Genomic DNA, 13,027 nt, shown 5'->3' with positions numbered 1-13,027 from the left:
GAGAGAGAGAGAGAGAGAGAGAGAGAGAGAGAGAGAGAGAGAGAGAGAGAACACTTGGAAACATTGCATTTTATTAGAAAGAGGACAAACCACTTTTTCTGTTTCTGCTCTTTAACTGTCTGATTCTGTCTCTGTTTCTGAATCTTTCTTATTGTCTCTGTCTGTCTGTGTCTCTGTCCGTGTCTGTGTGTGTGTGTGTGTCTGTCTGTATCTGTCTCTCTCCGAAAAAAAAATACAAGGAGGACGAAGGAGGAGACCAGATTCAGAAAATGGGGGAAAATATACCAAATCCTGGGAAGAAGGTCCATGCGTGAAAGCTGCCACTGACTGTCCACCAGCCCACGGAAGGAGAAGGCTTGGCGATCGGCTACTGCCTACTCTCCCTTCACGTTCAGCCCCCTTTGTGAGCATGAACTACCGTAGTTACCGAAAAACTGCCTCAAACCTCAGAGGCGATTTATGATGGACTGTCTCTTCCAGGAGTGATTAACGACATGGGAAGCCATAAAAGACTGACTGTATTTCGAATTTGCCCCTTGGAAACGGCGTCCCGCCGCCTCTTATTTGGATGCCTAGCTCCGCTGGCCTGTATTTAAAGCAACCCCCGCACAATGTAACAGCCTTTAGCTTCTTTCTTCTGACCCTGGGAGGGAAAGTGTGGGAGTAGAGAGGTCCCCAGTGCCAAAGAGAGGAACGTCTTTCTCCTTTGAGCTGCCTTGGAGGAGAGAGACGTTGAGGCAGGAGAAGGGGAGAGATACACCGAGGGAGAAAGGGAAAGAGAAAGGCTCTCAAGAGAAGATGGCGATCGCCTTCCTTCCTCTTCAAGCAAGGGGTGGTGAATCTGCATCCCCGCCCCCATTGCCCCCCCCTCGACTCCCGCAGCTTCTCAGGCCCAGCACCAGCACCAGCACCTGTGATCGCGGCGCTTTGTTCCTGGCTTGCGAGCTCCAGGGTCACTCTGGCTCCCGCTCGGGGCCTGGCAGCTCGGAGAAGCAGCCCCAAGCCAGCCCAGCTACCGTGTGTCGGACCCGGAGCCCGCACCAAGGGCGCTCCCCCCCACACACATATATTTCTAACAGCACCCCAAGGCAAGCCCTAGGCCAAGGCTGGCTCCGTGGGGGACTGGGGCGGGGGTATTCGGGGGTTGGGGAAGAGGTGGGAGTAGGGGGGATGCCTTTGGCTACCTGTGCCCAGCCTCCCTTGTCCAGGGCGTGAGCTGCCCTCAATATCGGCCAAAGAACACGTTCCGAAAACCGAATTAGTCAGAATAAAAACTTTATTTTTTGTTCTTTTGTTTTTGCTTTTTTCAGAACGTGAGCAGCAAGGAATGTAGACCTCTAGAAACAAATCTTAGATTTTTTTTTTCACGTTTACAGATTGTTGGAGGGGGAGGGGGAGTTGTTCCGTTTAGCCTGATGTTACAAGCATAAACTACTGTTAGGAAAAAAAAAAAAAAAGCAAAAAGGTGGCTTCTCTCTGGTTTTGTTACAATCGTTACCATCTTGGTAAAGGAATTCTCTTTCCCTTTCGAACCAAACTGTCGTAGGACGCCAATCTGCTACTGAACCAAAGGTCAGAGGAGTGCTCCTGAACAATCAGGGTATAGATCTGGGGGGCGGGGGAGATTTTTTTAATATAAATATGAATGGATGGGGATAAATAATATTTAAACACTTAGATTACTCAATGTTTGCAAAAAAATATAAATAAATCTGACTGTTCACCAGCATACACACATCGAGAGACGGACACAGATTCATTATTGTCCAGGGAGACCCTGTTTCAAAGCGCCCTTTGATATCTTTTCTCGCTTTTTTTAAAGAAGTGCAATAAAAAACAACTAAAAATAATAATAATAATAAAACACAACTTAATCGCTTCCCCTCGGGAGCTGTAATGTACGAACAAATTCACATTGAAGAACCCGGCTAGAAAATTTGTTCATATACCCTGTTTCTGATAAAAGAGTAAAGAAGGTGAAGGAAGGAAGGCCCCTCCTCTCACCCCACCACCCCAGCCAAGGAGAGCCAGAGGACTCGAGCTGGGGGCAGATAAATATCACCATGGAAACTCTAGAGCCATTCAAGCAACGAATATTGCTACGTCATATAAACTATAAAAAGGCTTTACCCAAGAAAACAAAAGAGAGGATGGGGGAGGGGAGAGAGAAAGAGAAATAGAGACTGGGAAAGAAGGACCATTAAAAAAAAAGAAAGCAAAAAAAAAAAAAACCCAACAGAACTAAAAAGAGAGAAGTGGGTTGACTTTGTGTTCACTCAACCCCAAGGTCCATCACAGATGGGTCAGTTTGGGCGCCTCCTGAATTCTTCCCTGAGAAGGATGGTGAGCTGTAAGGTCTGTGTAGGTGGGGTGGGGCTCACAAGGTCCGTGATGATGGTTGTTGGCTATGGTCCCAGCCCCCCCATAGTCCATGTTGGCTGAGACGGGATGGGGGAGATGAGTCAGACCAAAGATGGAAGACCCGGAATTACTCATGGGATCCACATAGTTGCCCCCAACGAAGACGGGGCTTCCCTGTAAGTGTGGGGTCCCATAACTACCGTTGCCTTGGAGGGAGTGAGGGTCATAATCTGGAGTGACCGAGGCAGTCCCCGAGTACCGCTTCTGAGGAGGTGGGCAGCTGTTAAGGGCAGCTGAGTAGGAGTTGGGGAGGCCATAGGTGTTCTGATGAGGCTTGCTAAAGGACGGGGGCGACTGGGGCTCGTAGGGAACACTGTTGACCAGAGAATGCATAGAGTTTAGGTACCCCCCAGCCCCAGGAGGAACCGGGCTGCGGCTGGGGGACTGCCCTCCAGAGGACGTCATCATGCCCTTGCCCTTCTGATCCTTTTTATATTTCATCCTGCGGTTCTGAAACCAGATTTTGATCTGTCTCTCCGTAAGGTTGAGCAAGTTGGCCATCTCGACCCTCCTGGGCCTACACAGATACCGATTGAAGTGAAATTCCTTCTCCAGCTCCACCAGCTGGGCACTTGTGTAAGCTGTTCGAGCCCTCTTGGATGACGCCTGCCCCGGGGGGCTTTTATCGCCAGCGCAACTCTCACCTACACAAATCACACACAAAGAAGAGGATGAGTACTGCACAGTCAGAGAGCCCCTGCAGCCTGAGCCAATGAACATGGGAATACCCCGGGACCATTGGGAGGTGATTAGGACAGCTGGCCCAGAGAGGTGCTGTCCTTCATGGCCTGCTCCTCTCCACCCCTTCCCCCTTCTGTTCCCCCTCCATGCCCTGGGAGGTCTCTGGCAGTCTAAACTGAAAGGACACCCCCCTCCAAACGAGGTGACAAAGTCCTTTCTCTCAGGTATTTTAGGAAGACATAGTTGTTTTAAAGAGTGAAAGGAAAATGTGAAACAGACCACTGAAACAAAACTTAGGGTGAAATTCAGTGTAGTGTAAAATTCATCTTCATCCTTCGAGATAAAAAGGAAGCCCCCCCCAAAAAAAGCCTCCCCCCCCCACAGTAAGAGGGTAGTCTGCTTTAATTCTCTCTCCAGTTGCTTTAGATCTCCAATTCTCCAGGCATGTATAGTGAGGGTGAAGACATCTAAGCAGACATGCTTGAAAGAAAGGCCCTGAAGCGTCCTGAATACTGGATGAGAGCCATCAGAGAGTATAACTTGCCCTTTCCTTGAATGGGTATCATATACCTAGAAAATGAGTGGGGGGTGGGGTTGATGACTTTAGCTAGGAGGCGTGTGGCATGGGGAACTCATTCCAGACTTTCCCAAGATTTTACTTCCATTCCTGTTCTTCCTGGGCTCCCCCAAGGCAGGCCCAGTCAAACATGGTTTTCTCCAGGTTTAGAACTACTTCAAGCAACATCAGCTGGAAAGGGGGCAGATGTAAACAAGATGCCTCAAAGCTACAGCTAGGGCTCTTTCATCCACTGGGGTTTGTATCACTCAGGCCCATGTGGTTCACATTAAGATGACAAATGCCACAATTCCCCACCCCTCTGCCTTCTTTTTTTCTCCCAAGGCCTGACTTTATTGTGCTAACACAGAGCATAGGTTTACTAGAACGCGATAATCCAAGGCCTCAACCTGCTAGAACAAAAATAGCATCTGATTATAAGCACAGCATTGATTCTGACTGCAGGTGATCATGAATCATTTTATTGGAGTTACACTTCAGCCTGGGATCACTGTCTTATTATATTCAATCTGTGCCAAAAAAGGGGGGAGGGGAGAAAGAAAAAGAGTATGACTCAGGATGGTCTTCTGGCTAAGGGCCCAGGCCTCAGGCCTCCACATACATCAAAACTCTAACTGAAAGACAAGGGATGGAGCCAGATTCTTACTCTTGACCTCTTGGAAGGGCCATACTGACCATCACCAAGATTCTAGGAAAAGGGAAAGATGGTACCCTAGGCTCAGTTTCCTTTGCTACACTCAGAGAACCACTCTCTTGGGAAAAGAAATCTGAAAAGTTTATGGAAAAAACCCCAAAGAACACCAAAGCATGGGGGTGTTTATGCAGCCCTGTGGTCCTGTCTCAACTAGATTGGTTCTGGATCAGGGAGGAGTGGAGGGAGGGAAGGAGGAAGCGGTCTGAACAAGGGGAACTTGGGGGAAAGGGAGGCAGGTGAGTACCATCGCTTGCCGTGCCAACCGTGGTTACCTGAACTGGAGCTGCTGTTTTTCTGCTTTGTGTTTTGACGAGACTCTTTCATCCAGGGAAAGATTTGTTTGGACATGGTAGGAGAATTGAGCATGGGACTCTTGGTGGGGGCTGGGTTGCTGCTGGCATTTTGAGGTGGTGAGACAGAGGGAGGGGGCTGTGAGGATGATGGAGTTGAAGGAACAGGGGGCTGAGACGGCTGCTGGGGCTGTTGGGACGGGGGTGGTGGAGCCTGCTGCTGCTGCTGGGGCTGCTGCGGGGGCTGCTGCGATTCGGGAAGGCCCTGAGCCTGGCCACCCTGGACCCCGATGGTTCTCAGGCAACTCTCGTGGATGTCATTGGCCTTGTGGCGGGCCACAGCGGTGCCAGGGGACTGCAGGGAGCAGGCCGGCCGATGGTATTCGCTTTCCACCAGCGCCGAAGGCGGAGGATATTGCTGATGATTCGCATTATAAGTGAAACCGTTTGCTCCTTGGTAGGGGTAGCCGCCATAGATCGCCGCACTGTCGTAGTAGGTCGCTTTTTGCATTTCGTTGTATCCCAGTATTTATTTCACACACTGACAGGGTCTTGACACCCTTGAAGCCGAACATTGGCAACCCCCTCCGTCACGTGACGTTTCTCTGCCAATGGCCGCCCCCGACAGACCTGGGGGTGGGGGGAGAGATGAGAAGCGCAGCGCGGTGAGGGCTCAGTACAAATCCATCTTACTTTCAATAGCTAAGTGACATGAAAGCCATAGAAGAAAAAGTGGTCAGCAATATTTAGCAGCATGACTTGGCCCGGGGCGCTGGGAGGCGAGCTATAAAAAGCCGCTGGAATTTACTGGCAGCTTCCAATATTTGGTTAACTTGGGCCTGAAGTTGGGGGGCTTTCCAAGCAGAGGGGGCCTGGGGGTTGGGGTGGGCACGGGCTTTGTGCTCCCTTTCTCTCTTGATTACATCCCCCAGGCAGGAAGGAAATGGGACAATTGAGATCTTCCTTTGCCAGAGACGGAGGATCCAGAGAACCGCAGTCTTGGCCCCTTCCTTTCTCACCTCTTCTGGTGGGGTCGTTGTCACCCTCGCCCTTTGGGGAGGTGCTAAGGGCAGAGGGGAGCTATTGGATAGCCAGTTCTAGGGACAAGGCTTCTAATTCCCAAAGAGATCAGCACCATTTCTTCCCCTCCTGTAGTCTACTACATATCCTCCTGCACATTCGCAGACACACAGAGAAACCCCACACACGCGCGCACACACACGCACACAAGCCCCCGAAAGTTATGCTGGTCTCTTTGGGATTCGAGGAAACCAACCCTTGCAGGCCCAGTTCAATTTCAAAGATCACATATTCTGGGCTATTTACCACCTTTTCCATCTAAACTAACCCCGTGGGGCTCCGGATTCACCCTCATTCAGAGAAATTGGAGGAAATATAGGGGGAAACAACAAAAATCCCTCCTCTTCCATCCCCATTAAGTCACTATTCAAACTAGGGGGTTGATCTTTTCTCCTCTTTTTTCTTCCACGATCCCTGTTCCCAGATCCCCTGGACTCAGCAACCACCTTCAGAGCTGTCTTCCAAAGCAAAAGGCACCCCATCCCTGCCTCCCAGGAATGTCTGAGGTGCTGGCTTTTTCATGGCACCTACCAAATTCTACCTGTTAAAACATGATGGATTAGAGGGGGAAGAACCCACCAGGAACCTGAAAAACCAGCGTTCATCTCCATGACCACCGATTGAACTTTCCTTCCAACTTAACGATAATAGGCTCTGTCTTGCAAACTGCTATGCAATTTGATGTATGGGGGTCATTTGGCTCAGGAAGATGGGATGGAAAGACAAACCAGAAATCACTCCTTCAGGTCCTCAGTCGTTTTTGTTGTTTTCAAAGATGTTTGCTAACTCCATTACTTTACCTGCCTTCCAATAACCAATTAAACATGGGACACAAGAGTTAACTGAGATTTGGAGTGGAGAGAGTGCTCTGGGAACTGAGATGCAGAGAGTTTCTTTGGATTTCCAGCCTTAACAAATCCAATCTCTTATTACCCAAATCCAATGTCTTATTACTCAAAAAAGTTCCATCCATGTGTGAACACACACACAACATTAATGCTATTTCCTCTGGGCACTTAAGAAAGTAATAATGACCTACTTGTGGAGGGGGAAATGGCCATTTTCAGTCCTAACTCTATATATTTGCATTCCAAGTTGTTCAAGACTACAAGGGAATAGCAGGCACTTTGTTAGCTTAAAAAAAATGTACATCTATCAGTGGGTGATTCTGATTTCGTTTTTAATAATCTGCTCCTTTGGATTTTATTATTAAACCAACAATCTGATCAACATCTGGAAAGCAGGCACAATTAATTTTCCAGCACCTCAATTAAAAATTACAGCATCCCTTACCCAAAGTGATTGTGTGTGAGCCCTAGGCTCTGCAGTATTGTTTAGCCCTTGGAAATAGATGAGAAGAGCCAGATAGTACAACTGGAAGAAAATCAAATCTTAAATAATAGTGTAGAAGCCAGTGGTGAATTTAATATCACAATTTCCTGTTCTCCTACTGAAAAGGGTTCCTATTCCATTTGACAGTGTTAATGTCTAACATTGTAAATATTTTAGATACCAGGCTTGTGTTAAATACAATGTCAGGTTAAGAAAATCACTCCAGACACTTGAACAGCAAGATATTAGATAAAACAAAATTAAGTTGATTTTGAAAGTGCAATACTTCAAGTGACTTGCTAATCCATTATCCCAAGCCAGAACGGGTTCCTGCTTAACTTCAAGGCTTTCACAAAGTTGTGTACTGCTTGGTTAAAATGAAAAGGAAAACAACAACCCAGCCCCAAAGATGTGGAGTCACTTTCTAGGTCCAACCCCAAAGTTATCCCTATTGTCTGAGGACCCCAGACAACCCTCAGGGCCCAAACAACCTCCCCCCAAGTTTGTTTCTTAATGAAGAAGTTGGAGGTCAGCCTGGCAAGAGGTTCCCCCTCCACCCCAAAGACAAAGGCTTGAGCAATGATTCCAGGGCAAAAAAAACCAAAATCTATTTCTGGGCCATAACCAGGTGCAGCTGAGCAGAAAACGAGTCAGAGGCTACATGGGCTGCCTGGAACAGCCCCTATTGTCTTCCTTTTAGATATGGCCAAATTCAGACTCCTTTCTCCCCCACCCCCTTGCTCTCCTACTGCCCCCTCAAGTTCTCACCCCAAATCAGAAGGGGGAAGCCAGGTGAGAAAAGCCCCTACAAGTTCCCCACTCCTCCATCTCCACGAAAAAGAAAAGTTACGGGAAGAGAAAAGTGGGCATGGGAGGTGGGGGTGGGGGGGCGGGGGTTGGGGAAAACGGCCTGAACTCGAAGTCTAAGGGTATCAGTCACTGCCTGCGAGGAAGCTGCAGCTTGTGAACTCTTCATGAACCGAGATTTAAGTCTGTGGCCATAAATCACCGAGACACAAACTCCACCATTCAGCACTGATAGCGGCGGCGGCGGCGGCAGCGGCGGCCTGTGGCCCAGCTTACCTTAACTTCTGACGACGGACGCGGAAGGAGGCAGGCACCCTCCTCCCGTGCTCCGGGCCGGCCCGCCAGCCCGCGGCCCCGCTGCCCCGGCCCAGGTCCCCACCGGCTCGATCGGGATGGGCACCAGCTCCAGGCATCAGCCGCCGGGAGGAAGACCCCGGAGCCCAGGACCCGAGGAGAGGCGTCACTCCACTCACAGCTCCTGCACGACTCGCCAAGGGCTGGCTGGGGCGGCTCGGACCCCCCCTCCCCCCACCCTACCCCCTCCCCTAGCACTCCCTCCCTGCCCTTCCTGAGGGCAGCAGCCGGGGCCCTGAGATAAGAGCTATCGCTGCGCGGGGCTTTTCCTAGGGTAGTGGCACCGAGGTGGGTATGTTTCTTATGAATATTACACGCGGAGCAGCAGCTTCTGGTCTGGGTGGGGGGTGGGGGTGGGGTGGGGGTGGGGGAGAGGCAAAGCCGACTGGGGAAGCGCGGGCCGGAGTGGGGGATGGGGATCGAGGAAGCTGAGGAGTGAGAAGAGAGAGGGAGTGAACGAGTAAAGGAGGGCGGCCTCCCCCCACCCCCCACCTCCTCATCCCCACCCCCTCCCTGCTCTGAGGCGTCACTAAAGTCCAGGAAAATTATGCTAATGAAGACAAACAGCTCTCACAAAGGGGCTCTCTCACCAGGGTCTTTATTTCTTATGAATCTGTTTGAGAAACCTAAGATAGTGAGCAACCATTGGGGGCGGGGGAGAGAGAAACTAGGGTGGGGGGCACCAAAGTTTCCCTGAGACTCTAAGCGGTTAACTTCCGAAGATGTTCTTGCCCCCTTCACCATCCTCAACTTCCAGGGAAAGAGATGTGGGCCTCCATTTCCCCAGCTTTTACTGAGAGCTGATAGGGGTCAGAATAGAGCTGGGGTTAGAATAGAGCTAGGGTCAATCATTGCATCCACCTGGTTTCGACTGTATTTTTAGACAGAAAGTTTCAGCTTCAGGGGGAGCTGGGAGATGGGGGAGGCAGGAAAACTCACATTTCAACGCCAATCCGGCCTTAGCGCCTGGGATGTGCAATGGGGCTCACTTAGGTTATCGCATGTGTGTCCCTGGGTCTAAACTGTTCTCTAATCTAGACTAGCTGCCGGTTAAGCCCTGGATGGCATAGGTGGTGTGTATTGTACTACTCCCAACGCTAGCTACAAGCTGTTCTTTCAGATTTACTGGGTTGGGGGGAGCTGGGAGAAGGAGTGTGGGGATTCACTTCTGGTATTATGTCCATTTCAGGGTGGACTTTCACCCCCCCCCTCCCAAACGTGCCTAAAACTGAGCAGAGGATTATAGTCACACCACAGAAGGTCAATTTCTGTTGGCCTGGTGGGTGTCCTGTGTGGCAGCAAGGGAGAAATAGAGATTTTTGCGTAATTACGAGGCGTCAGCGGCCCCATCCTTCTCAAAGAAAGGCGTTAAAAAATATAAATAATATGTTTAAACTTGCAAGGAGCCAAGGTATCACCTTAGAGCAAAAACAAAGCCAGGGAAAAGGGAGCAATCCGAAAGCGCTCTCAGGCCAGGGCGGCCGCTCATGCATACCAATGGTTTTTTGTCATTTATGGCCAGGCAAGATTTATGACTTCATGCACCAAAGCTGTAAACAGAGAACTAAAACAGAAAACACTTGCTCCTTATGGCATATTGCAGCGGCCCAACATGAAAGGAGAAGCCCGGTCGCGTAGGAGGCGAGGCGAGAGGGGGCCGAAAAATTCGCTGGCCTGCATTTCTCTTCAAGCCATCAGCCCACCCCCAGGTTGGATGTTTCCCTGGAAGAAAGGAGGCGTAGGTCAATAATCAACCCCGCACTTTCTCCTCCAAATTGCTGATGCAACTGGCTCCCCGTTTTCAGCTAAACTAGCTAGAAGGAACGAAAGAAAAGCTTCGAGAAACCTAGGACAAGAAGAGCGGGACGCTAAGCAGCGGGCGACCTGGGTTGGAGGTGGGACAGGGCAGAGATGGGCTGCGGCTGCAAAGGCGAAGTGGAGGGGAGATATCTCTCCCCACTTTGCGTTCTTTTGGAATTGAGCATGCCATAAAAAGACCCTAGGAAGTCCACTCTCGAGACTAGGCTAGCGTGCCTCTAACCTGGGGAGCCAAAGACCTGCCCAAGAAGGAAAGAATCTCAAATAGAAGGCTGGGATGAGAGGCATATGTTAGCTTCCCGGCGCGCACCTCTGAACCAGCAGAGTAGGGTTCCTGAACAGACAAACGTGCTTTCTTCGTTGGCTTTTTCTGCTCCGGCCAGTCGTGGGCCATAGGCAGGGAAGGGGGGCTAGGTGTGCAAGTATCTGGGGAAGAAGGCGGCCAGGGATGCGAACGGATGTCCCTCCCCAAGTCACTTACAGAAATGGTTACTTTGAAAGGATTAATAGTTCATTTCTAACAATCATTTTGTTCATCCCTGGTTAAGGTTTTTACAGCGTAATTGGTTTGGTTTTTGTTTATTTTAAAACAACAACAAAAATAAAACCAATCGCCTTGAAATGATTTATGGGTTCAGAGATTCTCCCTCCACCCCAGCAGTCCCTGGCTCTGCTCGCGATCTCTCAAAGCCAAATTTCTTTCGCGTACGTTTTCTTCCCATTTTCTCTCGATCTTCCTTGTGAATTCAATCAGCTTCCTTTTTTCCTGACGAACAAGTAGAACGAGGGAACCCCGAGGCTCTAACCTTTCCTCTCGGCCTTGAGACTGAGAAATCTACAATTTCTGGGTTTTCGAAGATAGGAAAATCAAACTCTTCTGAGAAGATTGAGATGTCTTCCAATCTTCTATTCGGGGTTTTATCTGAAAGGGAGAAAAGCTCCTAGGAGCGTGATTTCCCGATATAAGCTAGGGAGCTCTTCCTTTTAGACGTGTTCGGGATCTGAGGGGGAGAAAGAGACAGGAATTTTTGCTGCAAAATCCCACCCGATCAAAATCGGAATGCAACCTACATCCCCGTCATTCTTAAGATGGGGGTGATGAGGCCGTGCCTATGGGAAGGAGACTCCTTTCATCTGCTTTGGCTGCATCGCCTTCCCCTTTCCGGAGAAGCGAATTCTGTAAATTGTTTCTAGCACATTTTGTTCAGTGCGGATGCTCTCTTAGAGGAGATCCGGTAAGCGGAGTCTCGCTTGATATCCATTTGACTCGCCAGCACAAACAGATAATAAAGGACGGCTCTGCAAACCTCCGCTTGCTCTCACTTTCTTCCTAGTGAAACTATATTATTTATGAGTCCTTAACTGGGTCAAAAACGCGCCAGAACTGGGTCATAAATCATAGGAAACGCTGACAAGTAATTGAACTGCAATTAAAGCTTACATTTTATTTTCAAGGGGCGTTTTAGGCCACTTAAAATAGCCTCTGTAAAACATGTTTACCTATGAAATCGGCAATGGATGAGCCGCCTTTGCTAGATGGGAGGGGGGGGGAGGGGGGAAAAGGAAATATCACTTAAGCCGGGAAACTTGATTGGACTTTTTTTTTTTAATTGAGGTTGGAGTGAAAAAGGAAAGAGTTGCTTTTGTTCCAAAGTCCTAAGAGTTCTAACCGACCATTCCTTCCCTGTACCCAGGGAGTACCAGAGACAAGCTTGGCTTCTACATGAGTTCCCGAAGCAAGCTTAGAACCGGAGGTGGAGAAACTACCTAGGAATTTGGGACAAACAGGTTAGGTTCTCAGTAGCATCCTTCCCCGGGGTAGAGAATGTCTGCCAGGGACCTCAGAGCGCCATAAATCTCAGCTCGGCTCTGGTTCCTTGCCACAGCCGGCTTCTGCCTGCCTATCCTAGCTTTCCACTACATACTTCAGCTGAGGACCTGGGGTCCCGGGCCTAAAGTCTCCCAACTAAGTGTCTTCTGTGACCAAGGGGAACAGGGACCATGTCCTACTGTTCAAGGAGAGAGAAGTGGATCCAGGGTCCTTTTCCTTTCCTCAGATCTTTCCAAGCCCAGGGCTTGCCCCCTCCTCTACAGTTTTTAGGAGAAACCAAAGTCGGAGGCCCCTGTCCCCAACCTACCTATCCCTTTTTTCTTTTTCTCGCTCTTCAAACTGAGATTGTCCAATTTCCCATCCCATCTCAGGTGCACAAAACAGAGAGAAGAAAACAATGGAGTCACTTTCCCCAATTTGGACTTCCTCTGTACTGTTTCCAGGAAAGCCTGTGAGCCTAGCACCCAAATAGTAAACACAGTAGTGAGACCCATCACAGATAAGATGGAAGCCACGCAATGCTCTCAGTCAGTTCCCTCTCCCGGCTCACCAGCTATTGTAGCCACAGAGAGTCCACCGTCTCCAACAAAACAGACAAGAGGCCCCCTCACTCCCACCCTCCAGTCCCCCACTGGACAAGCACACCAACAAAAACCTAACTGTCCAGGCCGTAGCTTCAGGATCTTCCTTCGGACAAGGTCCTGGAAGCAGAACATATTCTAGAAATGATAACACTACGAAGAGTCAAAGAAGGCTCCTTAGGGGCTGAGGCCAACGGAGCACCTCTCTTCCACCCACCTACACACACAGACATGCCTAGAAAAGAAACTCTGGCTTCACTGAGCTAGCCGGGGAGTTCGGGACGATTTTCTGAACCAAGACAAAGGGGAAAAGAACACGCACTGCAATCAGGTCCGCATATTCCCTTGAGCCTCTGGGGCTGACCTGTGCCTCAATCAGCAATAATTTATCGAAGAAGCCAACAATCAACGGAAATACCTTAAAACCAAATCCATCCTCCTGCCGAAGCCTGGCGTCCCATCAGCTTGACAGTAATCTTTCCATGAGCCCTAGAATACTGCAGCCAGCACGGGAAGCTCTCTGAGGAGGAGAAGGGGAAAGAGAAGAAGGGGGGGGGGGGG

At 49.7% G+C, this 13,027-nt stretch overlaps 1 protein-coding gene and 2 long non-coding RNA genes across 9 annotated transcripts in view; 2 read left to right on the top strand and 1 right to left on the bottom strand.

Moving 5' to 3' along the window:
• The window catches only part of LOC114050394, a 3,883-nt gene extending 2,754 nt beyond the window's left edge, over positions 1–1,129 (top strand). Inside the window, exon 3 of the long non-coding RNA XR_003569992.1 lies at positions 240–1,129. This is a non-coding gene — a long non-coding RNA (uncharacterized LOC114050394). The remainder of the gene's footprint in view (positions 1–239) is intronic.
• A 1,075-nt stretch (positions 1,130–2,204) lies between these two features.
• The window catches only part of LOC114050388 (homeobox protein Hox-A3-like), a 20,209-nt gene continuing 9,386 nt past the window's right edge, over positions 2,205–13,027 (bottom strand). For 5 of the 7 annotated variants that reach the window (XM_027872014.1, XM_027872018.1, XM_027872017.1 and 2 more), the window contains 2 exons: positions 4,646–5,293; positions 2,205–3,065 (listed from right to left, as the gene is read on the bottom strand). In XM_027872014.1, coding sequence (XP_027727815.1) covers positions 2,293–3,065; positions 4,646–5,174 — 1,302 coding nt within the window. In that variant the 5' untranslated portion in view covers positions 5,175–5,293 and the 3' untranslated portion in view covers positions 2,205–2,292. Of the gene's footprint in view, positions 3,066–4,645; positions 5,294–8,158; positions 8,230–12,884; positions 12,987–13,027 lie in introns of those variants that run through there. The other 2 variants (XM_027872020.1, XM_027872021.1) reach the window with 2 other exon arrangements.
• LOC114050397 lies at positions 8,437–11,364 on the top strand. The gene is made up of 2 exons (XR_003569994.1): positions 8,437–8,524; positions 9,759–11,364. It is a non-coding gene; the product is annotated as an uncharacterized LOC114050397 (long non-coding RNA).

Source organism: Vombatus ursinus, unplaced genomic scaffold, assembly GCF_900497805.2.
Source record: "Vombatus ursinus unplaced genomic scaffold, bare-nosed wombat genome assembly UNPS02014799.1, whole genome shotgun sequence".
Classification (NCBI taxonomy): Eukaryota; Metazoa; Chordata; class Mammalia; order Diprotodontia; family Vombatidae; genus Vombatus; species Vombatus ursinus.
The sequence above is the reverse complement of the archived record's forward strand: the minus strand, read 5'-3'. Positions and strand labels throughout refer to the sequence as shown.